The following is a 23249-nucleotide window of genomic DNA, read 5'->3' as shown; positions in this document are numbered from 1 at the left end:
GACCCCTCCCCAGCTTTGTTGCTCTTCTCTGGACTCGTTCCAGCAACTCAACCTCCTTCCTAAACTGAGGGGCCCAGAACTGGACACAGGACTCAAGGTGTGGCCTAAGCAGTGCAGTGTACAGGGGCAGAAAGACCTCCCTGCTCCTGCTGGCCACACTCTTCCTGATGCAGGCCAGGATGCCATTGGCCCTCCTGGTTGCCTGGGCACACTGCAGGCTCATGTTCAGCCTGCCATCAACCAGCACCCCCAGGTCCCTCTCTGCCTGGCTGCTCTCAGCCACTCTGACCCCAGCCTGTAGCTCTGCATGGGGTTGTTGTGGCCAATGTGCAGAACCTGGCACTTGGATGTGTTCAGCCTCCTGCCCTTGGACTCTGCCCATCATCCAAGCAAACACTGAACTGTCTAAAATCTCCATTTGAAAGTCTCAAACCAGATCTCAGCAGCTGCTGCCTCATGCAAGCTTTCATTTGTAAATCCAACACAGACAAATTGCAAAGCCTGATTAACTCCACCCTAATTAGTTTTCATCAGATGAGACCTCCCCAGATCTCCAGGTCAAATAACCACTTTCACTCTTTCTTAATCTTTGTTGTTGTTCAATTTATCCACAGCTGAGCCCAAGCCCCCCCCCCCCCCCCCCCCAGGTAATGCAAACATCAGAGTTACAGAGAGCACACAACATCACCAGGAGTATTTTTAGACACAAGTGGCTCATATTCACAGGATCACAAAAAAAACCACTAAGGTTGGAAAAGACCTTCAAGATCAGCTCCAACCATCAACCCAACACCATCATGCCCAAAAGCCTGGTCCCAAAGTGCCAGGTCTACATCTTTGTGAATGTGTCTGAGCACCCTGCTGTGGTGTGAGGTGTCCCTGCCCATGGCAGGGGGTTGGAACTGGCTGAGCCTTGAGGTCCCAAAGTGCCAGGTCCCAAAGTCCTATGTCTACATCTTTGTGAATGTGTCTGAGCAACCTGATGCAGTGTGAGGTGTCCCTGCCCATGGCAGGGGGTTGGAACTGCACGAGCCTCGAGGTCCCAAAGTGCCATGTCTACATCTTTGTGAATGTGTCTGAGCACCCTGCTGCAGTGTGAGGTGTCCCTGTCCGTGGCAGGGGGTTGGAACTGGCTGAGCCTTGAGCTCCCTTCCAGCCCTGGTTCCACGATGGGGACTCCACAACCTCCCTTACAGACCAGGACACACAGGATTTCCAGCTTCTTCTTCTTTTTTTTTCAGGTAAGCAGCTGGGTATGTTGCAATGAGGCCCTGCACCTGAGAAGCCAGGGAATGAACTCACATTGTGGTTTTAGACCCCTTCAGGCCCTGACTGTGGGCACTCAGATCCACGACTGCTTGCCCCGAGTTGCCCGCTGCAGGCCCACCAGGACCGGCTAGCTGCTAGGGAGGGCTGCCTGCAGGGCCCACCACGGCGCCGAATTAGGGTGAAAGACGTACAGCAGCGGTCACAGACGATTAATAACCCCAGAGCCAGGTGAAGAGGCTCAGGGGCAGCGCTGGGTGTGGAAGGGAAGCCACCGGGGCTGGGCCTCAGCCTCACACACTCACCAGTCCTGCCCAGTCGTGCTCTCCTAACACAGCCTGCCCAGGGCCGCGGTAACCGGGCCGGGGCCGGCTCAGCTGGGTGCGCTGCCGCTTTAAGAGCCGCGAGGGGCGGGCAGCCCGGGGAAAATGGCGGCTCCCAGGGGAGCTTCAGCGGCCCCCCGCGGACAACCCCCCCTCCCCGCGCCTTCTTCCCGGCCGCCCTCCCACGTGACCTCCGGGCGCGCTCGCCTGCCCCTTGTCCCCGCCCCTTACCTCTCACCGATTGGCTACCGCGACCCGGAGGGGTGTTGCGATTGGCCGGCGTTGGCGCGCGAAGGGGTGCGCGGCGGCGGAGCGGCACGCAGCGGGGGCAGGAAACAATAGAGCCGCGGCCGGAGGGGTCCGAGCAGCGAGCGGAGGAACCGGCCGCCCGCCTCACCCAGCCCAGCCCAGCCCGCCCCGCCTCGTACCCCCGCAGCCTCCCCGCTCCCCGCCCCGTCCCGCCATGGCGGATAAGGAAGGTAGGGCTCGCGGCGCGGCGTGGCGCGGGGTAGGCCCCGCGGCGCGGCCTCCTCCGCTTAGGGCTCCGTGAGGCGCGGGGTAACCCTCCGTCTCCTTCCTCCTTCTCCCACCACCTACCGGGCACCAGCCTTCGGTGTGAGGAGGGTGGGGGCGGCTCCACCAGGGGGCGCCCGTCCGCCTCCCCCGGTACTCGCCGCCTCTCGTCGCCCCCGGGCCCTGCGGTGGGGGCGGGGGGAGCCGTGGCCCGGCGCGGGGAGGCCCGGCGGGGGCATTGCCTGCGGCCGGTTTCTTCCGCTCACCCACCGCGCTGCACCTTCACCCCTTGATCCTTGCATATTCACGGCCGAGGCTCGCGTTCTCCGGCGCGCCGGTGGAGGCGGGCAGGCCGCAGGCGCGCCGTGCCCGGTGAAGGGTGTGGGCAGCTGCCTGGCGAGGGCAGACAAAGAGATGTCACCGGCCAGGGCCCCGTGTTCCCTGCGTCTGCCTGCTGCCGCTCCCCTCTTCCCGCGGGGGGGGCGGGCGGCAGATGGTGTGAGAAAGTCTGCGAGGGAACCGAGCGGGAGGAGCCTTGGCAGACCGGATTGGGGGAGCCGGCAGGCTCAGGGCTGTGCCTGGAGCCCTCTGAACTGCACCTCCCGCCCCGAAACATCCTCAACAGTTCCTCCGATGCCGGCTTGTGCTTCCGCACCAGCAACGAGTTTCGGGACTTTTATTGCTCTGCTTCGGCTGCGGTGATGAAATCTACCACAGTTAATAATAATAATAATACCACTTCTCAGCCTTCCAGCCAGAGAGGAGGATTAGTGGGTGCAGCAGAGGGGGTTGAATCACCTAAGCCACTGTTGCAGTAAAGGAGTCGACAGCAAGCAGGGTGTGATGCAGCTGCCTCTTCACTCAGCTGCCCACTCGGCCTGGGGCACTTGTAAACGTGTCCATCGGGGTTAATCCTCTGCCTCTCTCTGCTCAAATCCTTTAGCAGCCTTTGATGATGCAGTGGAAGAACGTGTGATCAATGAAGAGTATAAAATATGGAAGAAGAACACCCCCTTCTTATATGACTTGGTAATGACCCATGCTCTGGAGTGGCCCAGCCTGACTGCTCAGTGGCTTCCTGATATAACCAGGTAAACTGATCCTCTGCCTCCTGGAAAGCAGAGTAACCAGTAGATCTAGGGGCACACTTCTGTTAAAGCTGGAAGAAGGGAGGTTTAGACTGGAGGTCAGGAGGAAACTCTTGACAGTGGGGGTGGTGAGCCACTGGAACAGGTTGCCCCCTCCCTGGAAATGTGCTAAGCCAGGTTGGATGAGGCTTGAAAGAGTCCAGCACAGAGCCACAAAGATGCTGAAGGGAGGGGAGCATTTCCCTGTGAGGCCAGGCTGAGGGAGCTGGGGCTTGGAGCAGAGCAGCCTGAGGGCTGCCCTCAGTGCTGGGGATAAAGCTGTGCAGGGCTGGAGCCAGGCTCTGCTCAGGGATGGCCAAGGGCAGCACAAGGGGCACTGGGGGCACTGAGGTGCCACAGGAGCAGAGGGGAAACCTTTTTCCCTGTGAGGGTGCTGAGCCCTGGGGCAGGCTGCCCAGAGAGGTTGTGGAGTCTCCTCCTCTGGAGACTTTCCAAACCCACCTGGATGTGTTCCTGTGTGACCTGCCCTGGGTGACCCTGCTCTGGCAGGAGGGTTGGACTGGATGCTTTCCCTTCCAGCTCCTTGCATTCTGTGTTTGTGTGAAAGAATGTTTGGAGCTGTCATAAAACCATGTTGCAACAGCCTGGTGAGCAAACCCTTTCCTTTGTGTCTCATTTTACTCTCTTTCCTTGCAGACCTGAAGGCAAAGACTTCAGCATCCACAGGCTAGTGCTGGGCACTCACACTTCAGATGAGCAAAACCACCTGGTCATAGCCAGTGTGCAGCTGCCTAATGATGATGCTCAGTTTGATGCTTCACACTATGACAGTGAGAAAGGAGGTAAGGCACCAGAGGTGTGGATCCAGGAGGACTTTTGACCATTTCTTCTTGTCCCTTTTCTACAGAATATTTCTCTTGCCTTGAAGTTCAGAGAGCAAAGTTCAGATGCTGCTCCTGACCTAATCAAAGTGATGCTTTAAGGAGGGGAATCTTGATGGGGTTTGAAGCTATGCCTTGTCTTGATAATGCAATGATGTGGAAAGCTAGTGACAGGCTTGGTTTAGTGGGGGGAAACCTCACTCCTCCCTCTGTCTGATCAGGAATTGGCACTGGATTCCCTGCAGTGCTGCTCCTGGGTGTTGTTATCATCCCTTTGGGGTTTTATCTGAACCTTTCCAGTGACAAAGTCACTCACCTGAAGGAATGTTTGGTTTCAGAGGAGTGTAACATTTCAGGTCTCCTCTTGCCTGAAGCTGTGCTGCCTGCTGGTTGTGCCCAGCCCCTCCCTGGGATGAAAGGCTTGTTGTGCTGTGGGGGTAGCAGCCTTGAATGTGATACTGAGGGCTGTCTTTAAACATAGCTGCCTGGGTGGTGGTAGCTGAGTCTGGATCTCTGTGTCTTGCTCTGAAATGGACTTCTTGTTTACATCTAATCATTCTTTCCAGAGTTTGGAGGCTTTGGGTCAGTCAGTGGAAAAATTGAGATTGAGATCAAGATCAACCACGAGGGAGAGGTGAACAGAGCTCGGTACATGCCTCAGAACCCCTGCATCATCGCTACCAAGACTCCATCCAGCGATGTCCTTGTCTTTGACTACACCAAGCACCCTTCCAAACCAGGTGTCTGCTGCTTTGTGATGTCTGTGCAGTAGAGGTCAGGTAGCTCTTCACTTGGGAGGAGTGAAAAAGAGCTTTGAGAAGCTTGGTGGCTTGCATCTCAGTTGTGAGTTTAGGAGGCAGTAGGTATTTAGTGTAGGAAATTACTCTAGCTGGAGCTTGACCCTCTGCATGCAGCATGGCTCAGCAGCTGGGTGTGCTTTTTGCTGCTTTATTGCCTGCTTTGTCCTGTCACTCTCTGGGGTGGGGGAAGGTGGCTTTTGGCAGGCAGCTGAGCTGTTGTCCTGATACCCTGTGAGTGTATTAAGCCATTTACTGATGGACACTCCAGGGTCCTGTGGATGGCTCCTTCTGCCACTTGTGGGGAGGGTCAGGAGTGCACTTCTCACTTTCAAAGTGCAGTTGGAGATCACAGAGTGGTTTGGGTTGGAAGGGAGGGACCTCCAAAGCTCATCCAGTCCACCCCCCCCTGCAGTCAGCAGGGGCCTCACAGTATCACCAAGGTTGGAAGAGACCTCAAAGATCATTGAGTCCAACCTGTCACCACAGACCATGGCACCAAGTGCCACATCCAATCCCCTCTTGAACAGGTTGCTCAGAGCCTTGTCCAGCCTCACCTTGAATATCTCCAGGGATGGAGCCTCAACCACCCCCCTGGGCAGCCTGCTGCAGTGCTCCAGCAGCCTCCTGGTGCAGAACTTGTTCCTCACAGCCAATCTCAATCTGCTCTGCTCTCATTTCAAACTGTTGCCCCTGGTCCTGTCCCTGCAGGCCTTTGCACACAGTCCCTCTGCAGCCTGCCTGTAGCCCCTTTCAGGTACTGGAGGGCTGCTGTAAGGTCTCCTCAGAGCCTTAGGTTGGAAGGCATCTTTCAAGGTGATCTCCTCCAATCCTTACACTGCAGTGAGCAGGAAAATGTTCAGCTAGGTTGCTCAGAACCCCAAAACAGCCTGAGCTGGAATGAGATGATGAGAGACAGCAGCAGCAGAATGTTGAGGAAGGCTCTCTCTTTGAGGAGTAACTGAGAGGAGCTTCCCTTCATCCATCCAGCTGGCCCAGGTGACTCATGTCAAAGCAGGGAGGTGACTGCTGAGCTGCTTTGGCTCTGCAGCAGCACTCAGAATGGAGCACTGCTTGGCCAAGACCAGGTGAAACAAACAGAAAAGACAGAGAGGAGCCTGGGGAAAGGTGCACTGTGGGTTCCTCAAGCTGAGAAGGACAAACTCCTCTGTGCTGCCTCGGTGTGTCCTGGGTCACTGGGGTGGCTTCAGTCACACAGAAGGCTAGAGAAGGATTCTGTTGAAAATGGCAAAGCAAAGCTCAGTAAAGCTTACTGCCAGCTGTGGCAGGTTGTGCTGGAAAGGCTCCTGGGCTCTGGAATGCTTACATCACCTCTTTGCAGACCCTTCTGGAGAGTGCAACCCTGACCTGCGGCTGCGTGGCCACCAGAAGGAAGGTTATGGACTCTCCTGGAACCCCAACCTGAGTGGACATCTGCTTAGTGCTTCTGATGATCATGTGAGTAGTTCCCAGCTGGGCTGCAGCCTTGTGGTGAGTTCAATTTCCAACCCCCCCAACATGAAGTCTGCCAGAGCAGCTCAGCTGGAAGCACATGGAAGCTGCATTCACCACCCAAAACTCCAACCTCCAGTGGAATGCAGTCAGTGTGCACAAACAGCCAATGGTTGCAGTGTCTGCAGGGATTTACAGGGAATAAACAGCACAAGGAACCCCCCTGGGGGACAGGGGGTCCCCAAAGACCAGGGGAAGCTTCTAGCTTCTCCCTTCCTGCCTCCCCCTTACCCTCCTGTACAAAAGGGACAAGAGAAAGGAGCAGAGAGATGTTAGACTGAGCCACAGCAATGCAGCCAAGGTCAAGCAGAAGCCAGTTAGAATCTCTCCCAGAGCCAAGAAGCCAGAAGAGAAGGAGTTGTTCCCCAGGAGGGTGGTGAGAGCCTGGCACAGGCTGCCCAGGGGGGTGGTGGAAGCCTCCTGCCTGGAGGTGTTTGCAGCCAGGCTGGATGTGGCTGTGAGCAACCTGCTGTGGTGTGAGGTGTCCCTGCCCATGGCAGGGGGTTGGAGCTGGCTGAGCCTTGAGCTCCCTTCCAGCCCTGACAGCTCTCTGATCCTAGGAGAGAAATTGTTTTGGGACAGCTACTTTGAGTCCCTGATCTCTTCCCCTTGGGTTGTTCAGAGTTAGCCTTGTCTTCCTTTTTGCACCCAAGAGTGATTCATTGACTTTTTTTTTTCCACTACTTTCTGCTCAAGACCTGTGGAAAAGTTTAAAGGCAGAGCCTAAAACTGCCCCAAGCCTGCACTGTGTCCCCCCCTGGCAAAGCTCAGAGGTGTCTGGGGGTTGAGGGCAGGAGGTAAAGGGGGAGTCTGAAGATGCCATGTTGAAAACAGTGTCTTCTTTTAAAGACCATTTGCCTGTGGGACATCAGTGCTGTTCCAAAGGAAGGCAAAGTGGTGGATGCCAAGACCATCTTCACAGGACACACAGCAGTGGTGGAAGATGTCTCCTGGCACCTGCTCCATGAATCCCTTTTTGGCTCTGTTGCTGATGATCAGAAGCTCATGATGTAAGTGGGGGTAATGCCTTAATGCCTTCAGGCTCTGAGCCAGCCTCGTGCCCTCCCAGCCTTGTGCCCCCCTCCCTCCCCTTGGCCCTCCCAGCCTTGTGCCCCCCCCCCCTCCCCTTGGCCCTCCCAGCCTTGTGCCCCCCTGTGCCCCCCCCCCCCTTGGCCCTCCCAGCCTTGTGCCCCCCTGTGCCCCCCCGCCTTGGCCCTCCCAGCCTTGTGCCCCCTCTTCCCTTGGCCCTCCCAGCCTTGTGCCCCCTCTTCCCTTGGCCCTGCCAGCCCTCTCAGGGAGCTGGGCTGGGAGCTTTGGCCTGAGTGCCCTGCTGTTGCCCCCTGCAGCTGGGACACTCGGTCCAACAACACCTCCAAGCCCAGCCACTCGGTGGATGCACACACAGCTGAGGTCAACTGCCTCTCCTTCAACCCCTACAGTGAGTTCATCCTGGCAACAGGCTCAGCTGATAAGGTACATCTGCCCTCCCCTGGGAGTGCCCTTCTTGACTTTCTGATGTGTGAATGTTGATCTGCACCACGTCTACACAGCCTTTCAGATCCCCCCCCAGGGGTGGGGACTCACCCACGTCCCTGGCCAGGCTCTTCCAGTGCCTGAGAGCCCTTGCTGCAAAGAGGTTGTTCCTAATACCCACCCTGAGCCTTCCCTGGCACAACTTGAGGCCATTCTCTCTTGTCCTCTCACTTCTGCATGTGAGAGGAGACCAAGCTCCACCTTTCTCCAGCCTGGTTTGAGAGAGCTGTAGAGGGAGATGCTGGAGTCCCTCCTCAGCCTCTTCTGAAGGCTACCCAGCCCCAGTTCCCTCAGCAATGCATTCCTTGTCTTCAGAGCCCTTCACCAGCTCTGTTGCCCAGCTTTGGGCACACTCCAGCCCCTCAACATCCTTGCAGTGAGAGGCCCAAACCTGAGCAGTGCTGGGGGATGTGCTTTGAGTGGTGGTGGCTCAGGAGTGGGAGCTCTTCAGGGTCTCTCCCATGCTTCTGTGGTCATCACTTTGACAAACCCATGCTTTTGTGGGTTTTTTTTTTTCCCTCTAGACTGTTGCTCTCTGGGACTTGAGGAACCTAAAGCTGAAGTTGCACTCCTTTGAATCACACAAAGATGAAATATTTCAGGTACAACAAAATGTCTTTGCCTTTTATGTCCCTAAAACTGCTTCCACTTAGCTGGGGGAAAAAAGGAAGGAGAAACAGCAACCTTCTCTTCCACTCTGCATGGTGCTCTCTGTTGCATGGGCTTGCACTAACCCTCACATTCCTCTCTCATCTGCTTGTGATTTTCTGGCTGCCTCTTGTGGAGCTGTGCTGGGGTAGAGCTCCACTACAGATAAGGGAGTCATAGAATTGTCAGGGCTGGAAGGGAGCTCAAGGCTCAGCCAGCTCCAAGCCCCCTGCCATGGGCAGGGACACCTCACACCACAGCAGGTTGCTCCCAGCCACCTCCAGCCTGGCTGCAAACACCTCCAGGGATGAGGCTTCCAGCACCTCCCTGGGCAGCCTGTGCCAGGTTGTATCCTGAGAGCCAAGGGCAGGACAGGGCAAGGAAGGAGCCAAGAGCTTTAACCACAAGAGAAGGCTGAAATGCTACCAGTGCAGAGCCAGTGTCAATTATTCATGGAGCAGGTTGAAGCACAAGGAAATGGCTGCAGTGGTTTCATCTTCTCAGCTGCCTCCTGGAGGGTGGCTTTAGCTGCTCCCTATTCAAGATGGTCACCAGAATAGCCTGTGGCCACAAGGAAGGACATCAGAAGGAGGACACAGAGCTATTGGAGTGAGTCCAGAGGAGGCCACAGAGATGATCCCCAAGGGCTGGAGCACCTCTGCTATGAGCACAGGCTGAGGCACCTGGGTTGGTCAGCCTGGAGAAGAGAAGGCTCCAGGAGGACCTTCAGGCTGCCTTCCAGTGCCTGAAGGGAGCCCACAGGGAGGCTGCAGAGAGACTTTTCCTGAGGGTGTCTAGAGACAGCACAAGGGGGAATGGTTTGGAGCTGAGGGAGAGCAGGGTCAGACTGGAGCTGAGGAAGAAGCTCTGCAGTGTGAGGGTGGTGAGACCCTGGCACAGGCTGCCCAGGTAGATTGTGGCTGCCTCCTCCCTGGGGGTGCTCTGTGCCTTGAGCAGCTGAGTCTGGCTGAGAGGTGTCCCTGGGCATGGTGGGGAGGTTGGAGCAGAGCAGCTCTGAGGTCCTTTCCAACCTGAGCCACTCTGTGATTCCATGAACAAACAATTCCTGGGGTAAATATAGAACCTTAGCAGCAGGGCTGGCACCTGCTCAGCAGATACAATATTTCCATCTCCAGCTCAGGCCTTAGTCAGAAGAAAAATATGTAGAGATACTTTTTTTTTCCTTCCCTAGCAGGATTAGTGGTGAAGACTGCAGCTCCCTCCAAATAGAAGTACAGATGGGAGCTTGAAATGTCAGCTTGGTGTGTGGGGAATTAGGTGTTCTTGTTTTAATCCTCTGATCCTCTTAAGTCCTGTGGTGTGGGAGAGGCTGAGCTCCTCAGTGCTATGGTTTGGGAGAGATTGATCTGCAGCAGTAGCAAAGGTGAGGTTTGGAGCAGCTGAGCTTAAAGCCAGGGAGCTCTTCTCCTGTGTAAACTGTCCCTGCCCCCTCAGCAAAGCCCAGTTTACAGCCCCCAGTTAGCTGCTGAGGGGAAGGAGCAGCTGACAGCCTTGAGAGCTGTTTGCACTTCAGAACTCATGGTCTCTGGTAGAGGGAAGGTTACCTTCTGTGGTGCCCCAGATGCCCTGCTGGAGTCTGAGCACTCCCAAAGCAACCTTCTGGCTTAGGCTCTCACAGAATTACAGAACAGTAGGGGTTGGAAGGGACCTCTGGAGATCAACCAGTCCAATCCCCCCAGCCAAAGCAGGGTCACCTAGAGAAGGTCACAGAAACACATCCAGGTGGGTTTTGAATGTCTCCAGAGATGGAGACTCCACCACCCCTCTGAGCAGCCTGCTCCAGGGCTCCATCACCCTTAAAGAAGTTGCTCCTCCTGTTTAGATGAGCTTCTCATGTCCAGGTTTGTGCCTGCTACCCCTTGTCCTGTTGCTGGGCACCACTGAGGAAAGCCTGGTCCCATCCTCCTGACACCCACCCTGGAAGTATTGATCAGCACTGAGGAGCTCTCTCCTCACTTTTCCACACTACAAGGCCCCAATCCCCTCAGCTCTGCCTCATCACAGAGCTGTTCCACTCCCCTCAGCAGCTCTGTTGCCCTGTGCTACCCTCTCCAGTAAGTCAGGGAATCAGGGAAGCATCAGGGTTGGAAGGGAGCTCAAGGCTCAGCCAGCTCCAACCACCCTGCCACGGGCAGGGACTCCTCACACCACAGCAGACTGCTCACAGCCACCTCCAGCCTGGCTGCAAACACCTCCAGGCAGGAGGCTTCCACCACCTCCCTGGGCAACCTGTGCCAGGCTCTCACCACCCTCATGGGGAAAACTTCTTCCTCACAGCCAATCTGAATCTCCCCACTTCTAGTTTTGCTTCATTCCCCCAGTCCTATCCCTCCCTGACACCCTAAAGTCCTTGTCCTTGAAATGAGGAGCCCAGACCTGGCCCAGCTGCTCCAGATGTGGCCTCACCAGGGCAGAGCAGAGGGGAGGGGAGAGGAGAGGAGAACCTCCCTCAGCCCGCTGGCCACAGCACCGCTGCTGCTGCTGTGGGGCACCTTCATCCCTCAGGTTCTTACCCATTTGAGAGCTGTTGTGATACAGAACTGAGCTGGGGCTTGCTGTTGGGTGTCCTGCTGGAGCTTCTGGAACCTGACCTCCTTTCTGCTTTCCTCCTGGTAGGTTCAGTGGTCTCCTCACAACGAAACCATCCTGGCCTCCAGCGGCACTGACCGCAGGCTAAACGTCTGGGACTTGAGGTAAACCCCAACCTTCCTCACACTCTCCTGGCAAAAATGGGATGGATTAGCTGCTTCCCCCAACCAAACATAAAGCCCAAGGAACATCCCCCCCCCCTTCTCATTGTACTCCCTTTTTCCTTGCAGTAAAATTGGAGAGGAGCAATCCCCTGAAGATGCTGAGGATGGTCCCCCAGAGCTGCTGGTAAGGCTTTGGAGTCTCCTGGATTGTTCTGACCCTTGTGCCATGGATCCATGGAATGGGTTGGGTTGGAAGGGGCCTTCAAGATCATCCAGGTCCAGCCCCCCTGCCACAGGCAGGGACACCTCCCACCCAGCCCAGGTTGCTCAAGACCTCATCCAGCCTGGCCTTGAGCACCTCCAGGGAGGGGACAGCCACAGCCTCCTTTGGGCAACCTCTGCCAGTGCCTCACCACCCTCACTGGGAAGAATTTCTCCCTGTCTTTAGTCTGAATCTCCCTTCCTCCAGCTTCAATCCATTCCCTCTCCTCCTACCACTCCCAGCCCTTGTCAGAATTCCCTCCCCAGCTCTCCTGGAGCCCCTTCAGCTACTGGAAGGCTGCTCTGAGGTCTCCCTGGAGCCTCCTCTTTCCCCAGGCTGAACAGCCCCAACTCTCCCAGCCTGTCCCCATGGGGGAGGTTCTTCAGCCCTCTTTTCATCTTTGTGGCCTCCTGGGGACCCTCTCCAGCAGCTCTATGTCCTTATGCTGGGGGCACCAGAGCTGGAGGCAGTGCTGCAGGTGTGGCCTCAGAAGGGCAGAATCCCCTCCCTGGCCTGCTGCTCTCCCTGCTTTGGATGCAGCCCAGGACACAGTTGGCTTCTGGGCTGCCAGTGCCCATTGCTGGCTCCTGGGGAGTTTGTCACCCACTGACACCCCTAAGGCCTTCCCCTCCAGGCTGCTCTTGAGCCATTCCTCACCCAGCCTGGAGTTATGCTTGGGATTGCCCTGACCCAGGTGCAGGACCTTGCCCTTGGCCTTGCTAAACTTCCTGAGGTTGGCTTGAGCTCATCTCTCCATGCTGCCCAAGGCCCTCTGGATGGATCCCTCCCCTCCAGAGTGTCACCCAGACCACACAGCTTGGTGTCATCCACAAACCTGCTGAGGGTGCCTCAGTGCCACTCTCAAGACACTGGTCCCAGTACCACCCCCTGAGGGCCACCACTTGTCACTGGTCTCCAGCTGGGCATTCTTCCTCTCCACAGTGCAGATTTGCAAGCATTCTGCTTTCTCTTTCCCCACCCCCAGTTTATTCATGGTGGTCACACTGCCAAGATCTCTGACTTCTCCTGGAACCCCAACGAGCCCTGGGTAATTTGTTCTGTATCAGAAGACAATATCATGCAAGTCTGGCAAATGGTGAGTGCTGGGGGGAGGGGCTGGGGGTGACAGATAGCTGGGAGGTGGTGCTGAGCTGCCTGGATTGCAGCCTTCCTGCTGGGGTTTACAGCTCTTGGAGCTGGGCACTGGGTTTAAGCACAGCTTAAGCCTCAAGGGGACAATGGAATCCACTTCAGGTCTGGCCAGAACAGTGGGTCAGGAAGTGCTCAGAAGCTGCTTTGTGGTGTCATGATCCAACAGATCAAGCACTGGAGCAGAAGCAAATACAGGCTGGGTGAGGACCAAAGGTGGAGCAGAATAGTTGAGGCTGGAAGAGACCTTTCAGATCATCAAGTCCAAGCCTTACCCCAGCACTGCCAGGTCACCACTAACCCATGGCCCTCAGCACCATTGCTGCACAGCTCTGAAACCTCTCCATGGGTGTGGGGACTCCACACTGCCCTGGGCAGCCTGGGCCAGGGCTTGGCAGCCATTTTGGGGTAGAAACAGTTCCTCATCTCCAATCTAAACCTCCCCTGGCACAACTTTGAGGCAGTTTCCTCTTGTTCTGCTGCTTGTAAGGAGAGACCAAGCCCCACCTGGCTCCAGCCTCCTCTCAGGGAGTTGTAGAGAGTCAGAAGGTCTCCCTTCAGCCTCCTCTTCTCCAAGCTGAATACCCCCAGGTCCCTCAGCTGCTCTTCACAGGACTTGTGCTCTAGAAATTGAGGATTCCTTTAGTGACCTGAAGAGCAAAAGCTTTGCCAAGTGTCCTTCTGAAGCTGGGTGGTGAATAGGAAAAGCTTAGTGGCCCTGGATCAGCACCTCTGGAAGGCTTTGGGACACAATCCCAACTCGTGGACAACCTTTGCCCATCAGACCATGCTAATTTTCAGCTGTGAATTGGCTCAGAGGAGCTTTGTGCTCTGCAGCCTTCCACTCTAGCTCTGGTGGAAGCTGCTGCTGGGTAGAAGATCTCCTAGATGAGCACAGCTGTTGGCTGTGGATTGAAGCAAGTCTGGCAGTGGCCTCTGCCTTGGCCAGGCAGATTCCCATAGCTCCAGTAAGTGACTGGATGCTTCTGGAGCAGGCTGCCCAGGCAGGTGGTGGAAGCCTCATCCCTGGAGGTGTTTGCAGCCAGGCTGGACGTGGCTGTGAGCAACCTGCTGCAGTGTGAGGTGTCCCTGGCCATGGCAGGGGGGTTGGGACTGGCTGAGCCTTGAGCTCCCTTCCAGCCCTAACAATTCTCTGATTCTGAACTGCTTTGGAGCCATGGAAGTGATGACAAAGAACCTTTAGTGTGGCCTTCAGGGATCATGGGTGAGTGATGGCTCTCTGCAAGTGGGAAAACTGCCAGACCTTTGGGCCTTAGCAGGGGGAATCCTCTTCGCTATGGAGGTGAAAGCTTCTTCAGCTCTTCCATCTCTGTCTTGCAGGCTGAGAACATCTACAACGATGAAGACCCTGAAGGAAGTGTGGATCCAGAGGGTCAAGGATCCTAGATGACCTTTTCCTGGGTTTAGTCTATTTTATTGTTGGTTTTTTTTCCCCTTCTCTCCCCTCTCAACCCTGATACTGACTTAACACTGGTTTTGAGACACACGTAGGCTTTGTGTTCAGCCATCCTTCTGTAGATACCATCAGCAGGCTTGGAAACCCCTACAGCTCCCTCAGCAAAGGGCTCAGCTGCTCTCCAAGCTGTAGCTCCTTGGTCAGACTGCCCACAGCCACCTCTGCCCCCCTTCCCCCCCCATTTTTAGCTGCTTTCATCCCGCAGAGCAAACCTGGGTGGGTTTGGCTGCTTTCCTTCCTGCCTTTAGCTTGCTACAGCTGTGGGCTTCTGCCTCACTGAAACAAAACCAATCAGCAGAGCTGCCAGAGGCTGAGGAGCCAGTGGAGATGCTACAAGTGTTAATCCTCTGGCAGTTCAGAGATGGGAGTGTGAAAGGTCTTGTCCTCTTCAGTGGCCTCAGTCTCAGCATTCCTTTGAGTTGCTCTGAACCTTTCCTGCCTCTACACAGCCAAACCTGCAGCTTCATTGTTGAGCTGCAGTGAAATCCTTTTGGATGGTAACCTTGGGGGTTTTCATTCTTCCCTGTTCCCCCCACCCCACCCCCCTCTTTCCTCCCCTCTGCTGGATGCCAGCACTTTGGCTTCCTCTGCTGTTCCTGCAGGGGGGGAGGAGAGCTCGCTCCTCCTTCACCTCCTTCCCTCTCGTGTGTGTTTCTCCAGCTGTCTTTTCCACTTCTGTTTCTTTCCTTTCTGTGAAATGGTTTTTAAAAACAAAAGAAAAAGGAAAACAAACCAAGCAAACTTGGGAGGGGAGGGGGCACCAAGTAGTGCTGTTTCTCCCCCCTGCTGCCCCCCAGCCAGCGTGCCCTGTGCCCTCCCTCCCTCCCCCCACAGCGCCGGCGGCAGCTGGGAGCCGGAGAGCAAATTTCACGTGGAGACAAAACCCAACTTCTCTGTAGGAGTTAGTCCTTGACCACTACTGCTAGTTCCTGCCCACCTTCCACTAGGGTGTCCTGTGCCACCAGCAACCTGTTTCTCTCCATGCTCCTCATGACTAACTGTGTGTAAGTGCTTCAGAGGGAATAAATTTTTTCTACGTAGCTGCGGTGGAGCTGCTGTGATTTGGTCTGGTTGGGAGGGGGGGGGGTGGGGGCTGTGCTCTTCTCCTTCCCTGATTGCTTTGTTCAGGCTGAACTCTACCCCTTCAGAAAGCAAGGGCAGAGAAAGGAGGAGCTGAAGGTGCTCCAGCAAGTCCAGAGGAGGCCACAAAGATGAGTGAAGTGCTGGAGCACCTCTCCTACGAGGGCAGGCTTGGGGAGCTGGGGTGGTTCAGCCTGGAGAAGAGAAGGCTCCAGGGAGACCTTAGAGCTGCATGTCAGTATCTGAAGGGGACCTACAGGAAGGCTGGGGAGGGACTGTGCAGAAGGGCCTGTGGGGATAGGATGAGGGACAGTGGTTTGAACCCGGAGCAGGGGAGATTCAGGTTGAGCAGCAGGAGGAAGCTCTGCACAGTGAGGGTGGGGAGACACTGGAACAGGCTGCCCAGGGATGTGGCTGAAGCTCCTTGCCTGCAGACATTCAAGGTCAAATGATGTAGCCTTGGACAACCTGGTTGGAGGTGTCCCTGCTGACTGCAGAGGGGTTGGACAAGACCTTTGAGGGCCCCTTCCAACCTGCTGCCTCTCTAGCCATCCATGTGCTGGTGTTAGATGCTCCTCTGTAAGCTGTGGCTGCTTCCTTTGTGAAGTAAGTGAGGACCTGCAGTCCCCCAGCAGTCACAAAAGCCCTGAAGGGTGCTGCTGCCTGACTTTGGGCTCTGCTTCCAGCCCTGCCACAGGGCTGTTGGTCTGCAGTGTGAGCAGTTTCACACCTCCCAGGCCCTGGCTCTGACACAAGCTTCTTGGTTCATTTTGGAGACAGAGCTTTGGAGACCTCAAAAGGATCCTTAAACTCCAACCTTTATTTTCAGTGTGAGGCTACCTAAAGTGGAAAGCTGTTACCCACAAACTGGGTTCTCTGGCCCATGCTGGGGCACAAAATGAGGCTGGCAAGGACCTTGAAGCAATGTCACCAATACAGCAGAGACCCTTGAAATACAAAAGGCAATCCTCTCAAAAGGATAAAGCTTCTCCCTGTAAACTTTTAAAGCCCTCAACTGCCTTGGCACTGCCTGCCAGGCTCACACAATTCCACCTGTGGAGCAAAGCCACAGATCCATCCTCCCAGCAGCACACCCAGCCAGCTGCTCTTCTTCATGGAGGTCCTTCATTTCAGTGCAAGTTTCCTTTGCTCTGCTCTGTGGAAAAGCAGTTCTACAGGAGCAACGGCAGCACCTTGAACCACACAGGAGCAAACCACTTTGGTCCTCCTGCCTGCAGGCAGCTGCTGTGCGTCGAGTAGGGGCAGCAGCAAGAGGAGATGGCCCCTGCAGGTGTCCTCTGTCCTTTGGCTCCAAGGAGGACAAGTCCCATGGTTCCTAAGAGTCCTGCTCTGTTTTCTCTTCTGATTTGCAGAGGTGGCCATAGATTTCTAAGCAGCTCCTGTGTGGGGAGAAATGGCAGTTAGGTTACTGACTGCTGGCAGGAAGCACTCTGGAGGGAACAGGGAGAGACTGGATGAGGCCTTGAGCAGCTGAATCCATTTGAGAGGTATCCCTGCCCATGGCAGGGAGGTTGGAGTGGATGGTCCCTGAGGTCCCTTCCAACCTGAGCCAGTCTGTGGTTCCACGCTGTGGAGCTGTTGGGATCTGCTCTGAATTACAAATGCAGTTAAAATGCTCCCCAAAGATAGGGATATTTTCTGGAGCTTTAATTAATCCTCTGGAATTAAGAAGATCTGAGTGACACCAGCAGAGCAGCAGGGAGCCACAAGCAGAGGGTGGTGTCCACAGTGGTGTTTCCCAAACCTAAACCTCAGCTCCTTTCCACATATTTCTGGAGGAAGCTGCCACTTCAATCACAGAATCAGCCTAGAATGGCTTAGGCTGGGAGGGACCTCAGAGCTCATCTGCTCCAACCTCCCCACCGTGCTCAGGGACACCTCTCTGCTAGACTCAGCTGCTCAAGGCCTCATCCAGCCTGGCACTGAACCCCTCCCAGGCTTCCACAACCTCCCTGGGCAGCCTGTTCCAGAGTCTCACCTCCCTTGTACTGAGGAACTTCTTCCTAAGATCCAGCCTAACCCTGCTGCCCCACAGTCTAAACCTAAGTATAAGTTGCTGTGCCTGTGCCTTGGAAAGCAACCCAGCAGCCCCCACTCCTCTTGTTCTGGAGTGTCCATCAAATCCTGGATGGGAAAAGGTCTGCAGTTCCCCCTGGGCTGCCCCTCCAGACCCCTTGCTCACACACCAGCCATGGCACCAGGAGCAAATGGCTGTGTGACCACCAGCTCCTCTTCACCATCCTCCTCCTCATCCCAGCCCCTCCCCACCACAGGGGTGAGACACAAACAGACTTGTAGATGGAGAGCTCCCGGTGGAGGCTGGTCCTCAGCTCCTCCAGCTCCTGATTCTTGCGCTGCTGGAGCTGGACTCCGTTCTTCAGCTCCTTCAGCCTATCTTCCAGCTCCTCAACCTGCTCCTGGGGAGTCAGAGGACAGCTGTGGATTAGCTGGAGGAGGAAGGCTGCTCAGAACCCCCACCCAGCTGCTGCCCAAACTCTCATGGGGGGATCTGCCTGTTGGTGGTGTTGGTCTGGACAAAGCACAGCCAGGCTGAGGGTTGGCCAACCAGCACCTTCCAAAGCCTCTGCAGAAAGGCTTTGGTTTATTCCAAAGATGGGAGCTTGGGCTGAGATGTGAAGCACTCAGGCTTCTCCTGGCTGCTTGGTTCTGTCCCCTAGACTACTCTCTGTGTGTTTTGAGGCTGTATAAACCACTGAGTCAGGAGCAGATAAGCAAGGAATCTGGGAAAAAGAAAACATGGAGCCACGCCAGGAATGCCCCAAAGCCCTCCAAGGGAGAGGAGACCCTGAAACCCAGGAGGAACAGTGTCTCAGTGACCTGATCCCCAGCTCAGCAGGGAGGAGAAGCAATGGAGGGAGGACTCCAGCTTCCAGAAGCTGCCCAGAGCCAGGCTGGGAGGAGGCAGCGACTGCAAGCTGAGAGCAGGGAGTGTTGAAAAGGGGGAGATTAATTGTGGAGCCTCCTTGCCAAAAGTGCTCTTGCAGATATTGAATTCCCTTGTCCCTCAGGGTGAGGTGCTGGGGAGAGGATGCCCAGCACAGCCAGGAATGACCCTCTGAGGAGGCAGCCCAGCCCCTGGGCTGCAGGCACAAGGAGGTGAGACCCTAGCTGGCAGTGGGAAGGGCAGGATCTGGCCTGGCAGGGCTGGGATTTGAAAGGAAAGCCATTTTTATTTCAAACTGACTCTTCCAAGCACTTTGGCTCAGCTCCTGTGCTAGCACAAACTGCAGGGAACGTGCAGTGCATGTGTCCCCTGTCCCCTCTGCCTTCTCCCTGCTTTCTGGGGCCACTTCTGAGGGGCAGGTCAAAACCAAGTCAGAATTTCAACAGGCAAAAACTGTTTGGTTTTTCCGCAGCAGCTCATCAGGTGAAGCCCCAGCACTTTCCCATCACATCCCTGTAACCTCAGCACGTTTGCCGTGTGCCCAGGAGCTGCTGCCTTGGCTGGCCAATGTCTTCAACCAGCAGGAAGTACTCCACCTCCTTACCCTCCTCATCCACCCTTCTCCTCCCCCCTCGGCCCCGTGAGCAAGACCTTCAGCATCCACATTTCCCTGGCTGCGAAGCACAGCTCTGCCTCTCTAAACGAGAGGCTGCGGGGGGCGCCGAGCCGGGGCACGTACCCGGTACTGCCCGACCTCTTCGTCCCGCTTCTGCTTCATGAGGACAATCTGCTCCTCCAGGCTCCGGTTCTGCAGCCGCAGCCTGCTGACCTCCCCCTGCAAGGGCCTCAGGGCTTCCTTCATCCCCTGGATCTCCCCCTGCATCTCCTGCAGCGCCTTGGCCCCCGCCTCACGTCTCTCCAGCAGCCGCAGCAGATGGGGCTCGTAGTGCTCCTCCAGCCCTCGCCGGCTCTCCGCCACGAAGCTCTCGAACTCCATGGAGAGCCGGCGGCTCTCCTGCAGGTACAGATTATCTTGTCGGCATGGTGGAGCCTCCAACCTTTGCCTCAAAACCTCCTTCTCCTTCTCGCAGGTCTCCTTCAGCCGGGAGAGTTCGCCGGAGAGCTGCCCAGCCTGGGTCTCCAGCTCGCCCCGGTAAGCGGCGTGCTGGGAGAGGTCGTGCCGCCGGCTCTCCAGCTGGTACTGGCAAGCCACACACTCCTTCGTCACCTTGAACAGCTTCTGCTTGATCTGCCTGATCTCATCCTTCAGGTTGTCCCTCTCCAGCTCCACCTTGGCCAGCAGCCTGCAGGCCTCCTGGATCTCCTGGTGGGCATGGCGGATCTCCTGCAGCGCCGGCTCCCGCAGCTGGGCCAGCTCCGTGATCAGGCTGTCTCGCTCCTTCTCCAGCTGCTCCACGGCTTCGATGCACTCTTGGAAGAAGTCCCCCAGCTCTTCCAGGGTCAGGCACTGATGCTCTGCACCAGCCGCGTCCAGGGGGCTTCCTCCTGCTCCCTCTGCATCCATGTCCAGTGGGACCCCTGCCCTGCCTGCATCCACATCAGCTGGGATCCCTGCCCCGTCTGTGTCCATGTCCAGTGGCATCCCTGCCCCATCTGCATCAGCTGTGGTCCCTGCTCTCTCTGCATCCATATCCAGTGGGATCCCTGCCCTGCCTGCATCCACATTGGCTGGGATCCCTGCTCTCTCTGCATCCATGTCCAGCAGGATCCCTGCCCTGCCTGCATCCACGCTGGCTGGGATCCCTGCTCTCTCTGCATCCATGTCCAGCAGGATCCCTGCCCTGCCTGCATCCACGCTGGCTGGGATTCCTGCCCCATCTGTGTCCATGTCCAGTGGGATCCCTGCCCCACCTGCATCCACATCCAGCGGGATGCCTGCCCCATCCACATCCAGTGGGATCCCTAATCCATCTGCATCCACGTCCAGCGGGATTCCTGCCGCGTCCTCATCCAGTGGGGTCTTGGCCCTGGCTGTGTCCTCATCCAGCTGGGAGCTTGGCAAGGAAGTGTCCCCACTCTCTGCCTGCATCTCGGGGCAGGTGTCTGGGCTGCCCCCATGCTGGACTGGCACTCCCACACCCACCCCTGGGCTGCGTGCAAGGTCCGGGTGGGGAGCAGCTCCTGCAGCTGCTCCCTGTGAGGCTGAGGATGCTCCAGCTTCATCCAGCTGCAGCTCTGCAGGGGGCTCAGGCTCTGCCATCAGGTCCCTGAAAAGGAGAGGAGATGTGAACCAGAGCAAGGAGTGTAACAGGTCTCAGCCCCTCCTCTCCATCTCTGCAGCAGGCTGAGCTGGGAGTGTCCTGCTGCTGCCACCATCCCCCTGTCACCCGCAGGCTGGGGGAGCTGGGCAGGGCTGTGCTTCCACCCCCTGAGGACCCAAACTTTGACATAAGCCAAAAGAAGGGGGAAAAAACCCTCAACAAACACTTTAAAGCGCCTGGGTGCCAGGGAGAGAGGGTGAGGGAAGCAAACCTGGACCCCAAACCCGAAAGCTACCCCCAGTGCCACGGGAACTGCCACTGTGCCCTGGCTGTGATCTCCCTCAGCAGCACCAATGTGAGTGGCTTGGGGCACCCCCAGTACACCTCGCCGGGATTTTAGCAGCGTGGCAGCACCTCGCAGCAGGGGAATGCGCTGTGAAGCTCAGGCAGGCTCCGAGCTGGCTGATCCTGGTGATCTTAAAAGGATTCTCCCTCCGCAAGCAAAAACTGCTCCACGGTTCTGCGATTCTAAAGCACCACGCAGACAGCACCCGGGCGAGCGGCGGCTCCTGCAGCAGGAGCCGGGCGAGCTCCGCTTTGCAGAGTCATCCCACCCCATCATCATCATCACCATCCCCAGCCCCGGTACCTGCGGCTGCCACCGCCAAACCCTCGCATCTCGCATCCACCCAGGGAACTGTTTGGGGGGTAGGATGAAGAGAACAACCCTCGAGGGCTGGCCGGGGGCTTTTCCTTCTGCGTGCAGGAGCTGGGGCTGGTGGGGCTGGTGAGAGGATGCTGTCAGCTCCCGGCCACGCCGCTGAGCTCATGTCTGGTCATCCCCCAAGGAATGAGCACAGGAATGGCACTCGCAGGCAGCCCTCGGCTCGCAGCGGCGGCTTGAAGGAAAGAGCCGATTTTCACCGATACTTTCTCTCCTAATAAGGTAGTTTTGGGATGTTTCTTTTTTCCCAGCAGTGATGACACATCTCCAGCGGCCGGTGGCTGGAGAAAGGGGACGGAGCCTGGAAAGGTGGGCAAAGGGGTTTGCTGCTTTTATCTCTCATTGCCCCTCTCCGGTGCCAGCCTTTATTTTTCAAAGTTCTGGGCTCTGCTTTGCATCGGAGGGGCAGGAGGGGAGGGGGACACTAAACACCCTCGCAGCGGGGCACAGAGGCTTGCTCCCACCCATCACCCTTTATCCCAGACACCGCCCCCCCCCGCCCCCCAACACTCCTGGGTACCCCAGAGGGGCTGTTCCCTCCCCTGGTCACTCCTGAGAGTCCAGGGATGCTCCCTGGGTGCTGAAACTCAGATCGAGCCGACCCCATCCCTGCACCCCAACCTCGGGCAGCCCCCTCGCCTACTCCCCACCCCCCACCTTGCCAAGGCTCCCGCACCCATGGCACCCTCCTGAGGGTCACCAACCCCTTCTCTGCTCCCCACTGCTGGCCCCGGATGGGCTCTTACCTTCCTCCCCTGGAGCCCAGCGCCTCTGGCTCGGTGCTGCACATGGGTCTAGCATGGGGCGGGGGTGGGGGGTTATTAATAAACGGGGCTGGAAATCAGACTCCCCGGAGCAGCCGCTTCCCCTGGCCACCGCCTGCAGTGCCAGCTGCGGGCGGCTGCCTTCCTCCGCCCCGGGCAGCAGGAGGAGGAGAAGAAAGAGGAGGAGGAGGGCGGGGAAGGCCAAGCTGCCTGCATCCCTAAGCAGCGGCAGCCTCAGGGACAGGCTGCATGCAGCCTGCATCCCTCGCAGCGCCCCCATCTTCCCACCAGGATTTATGGTGGGGATTTGCTTCGTGCAGCCCCAAGTCTGCCCCATCCCACAGCGCCGGGGACTCCCTCCCACCAGCTGAGGGGTCCCATCCTGCCGGGGCCCAGGGTAGGATGCAGAGGGGCAGGATGGGGAGAGTAGGATGCCTGGGTCGTATTGGGGTTCACCTCCAGTGTGGGTGGCTGGAAGGGGAAGTGCTGGAGGACACAGCACATGGCTGCTGAGGGCTGTGGCCTCATCCTATGCACAGAGCAGGGAGCTGGAAGGCAACAGGGTTCTGAACCCCCCTTGGTATTTATTAAAGCAGATTAATGCATTAAATAGCAGAATCCCAGGGGCCTTTAGATGCCCCAAGCAGGCCCCACAAACACCCCAGCAGCACCAGAACGCAGCCTTCACTTCCTCTTCCGCCCATAAGCTCTGCCCTGCCTCTCCTTTCCCCTCTGTTTTGGGGATGGAAAGGGAGGTGGTTCACCCTGCAGAGCCCCGTGGTGGCCACGGCCACATTCCTGGGCACCTGGCAGTGACTCTGCCCACCTCTGCTTCCCCCCACCCCCACCCCATGCCCACAGCTCTGCTTTCCCACGGCGCCCATCCGCACCCTTCCCACAGCAGCCCAAACCACCCCTGCAGGGGCTGTACAGTCTGCAGCTATTTACATCAAACACCTATTTCAGATACATTGCCCCCTTGGCACGAGTGCCAGAGCCCGTGCTGGCGGCATGGGCCAGTGGGCATCCAACCCATCTGCCCCCCCCCTCCACCCCCCACGGCGCTAGAGCCAACCCAAGCCTACCTCTGCCAGGCCCCTGCCCGCTGCCGCCGCCGCTCCTCAGGAAACCAGCTCAGGAAGTCGCCAGCTTACGTACCCCCAAAACCACCCAGCCACAGAGAGCACAGCTCTGCCTCATCCCCCAGTGCCACCCTGTGCCCACGTCACTGACCCCAGCACCGGCACCTCGCCCGTGCCCTGCCTGGCCTGCTAGACTCAGGTCTAAAATAACTGTGCCTGTCCAGCCCTCAGGCTCAGAGCTTTAAAAGGCAAAGGCACATTTGGGTGGGATTAGTTTTCTTTCTTTCT

General features: G+C 57.1%; 2 protein-coding genes across 5 annotated transcripts; one reads left to right on the top strand and one right to left on the bottom strand.

The window, feature by feature from the left end:
- Positions 1 to 1873: 1873 nt before the first annotated feature.
- Positions 1874 to 15203, top strand: RBBP4 (RB binding protein 4, chromatin remodeling factor). Of its 2 annotated transcripts, none has more exons than XM_068159228.1 (12): positions 1874 to 2068; positions 3049 to 3193; positions 3887 to 4032; positions 4638 to 4811; positions 6211 to 6326; positions 7230 to 7390; positions 7727 to 7853; positions 8438 to 8515; positions 11199 to 11275; positions 11402 to 11459; positions 12523 to 12633; positions 14028 to 15203. In XM_068159228.1, the coding sequence occupies exons 1-12, from the start codon at positions 2053 to 2055 to the stop codon at positions 14091 to 14093; spliced, it is 1275 nt and encodes a 424-aa protein (XP_068015329.1). In that variant the 5' UTR covers positions 1874 to 2052; the 3' UTR covers positions 14094 to 15203. The 2 variants fall into 2 exon arrangements, with proteins under 2 accessions (XP_068015329.1, XP_068015328.1); XM_068159227.1 differs by having other exon boundaries at positions 3046 to 3193.
- Positions 15204 to 16045: 842 nt separating this feature from the next.
- On the bottom strand, positions 16046 to 23249 carry SYNC (syncoilin, intermediate filament protein). Of its 3 annotated transcripts, XM_068159225.1 has the most exons (5): positions 21862 to 21886; positions 21041 to 21416; positions 18909 to 20397; positions 17557 to 17681; positions 16046 to 16643 (listed from the first exon to the last, which is right to left on the bottom strand). In XM_068159225.1, the coding sequence occupies exons 2-5, from the start codon at positions 21067 to 21069 to the stop codon at positions 16580 to 16582; spliced, it is 1707 nt and encodes a 568-aa protein (XP_068015326.1). In that variant the 5' UTR covers positions 21070 to 21416; positions 21862 to 21886; the 3' UTR covers positions 16046 to 16579. The 3 variants fall into 3 exon arrangements, with proteins under 3 accessions (XP_068015326.1, XP_068015327.1, XP_068015325.1); XM_068159226.1 differs by lacking the exons at positions 21041 to 21416; positions 21862 to 21886 and adding an exon at positions 22965 to 23249; XM_068159224.1 differs by lacking the exon at positions 21041 to 21416 and having other exon boundaries at positions 21862 to 22011.

The sequence above is a fragment of the Melanerpes formicivorus genome, unplaced genomic scaffold (assembly GCF_026170545.1).
Source record: "Melanerpes formicivorus ecotype bairdi unplaced genomic scaffold, bMelFor1.0.p_v2 SCAF_45, whole genome shotgun sequence".
In the NCBI taxonomy this organism is placed as follows: domain Eukaryota; kingdom Metazoa; phylum Chordata; class Aves; order Piciformes; family Picidae; genus Melanerpes; species Melanerpes formicivorus.
The sequence above is the reverse complement of the archived record's forward strand: the minus strand, read 5'-3'. Positions and strand labels throughout refer to the sequence as shown.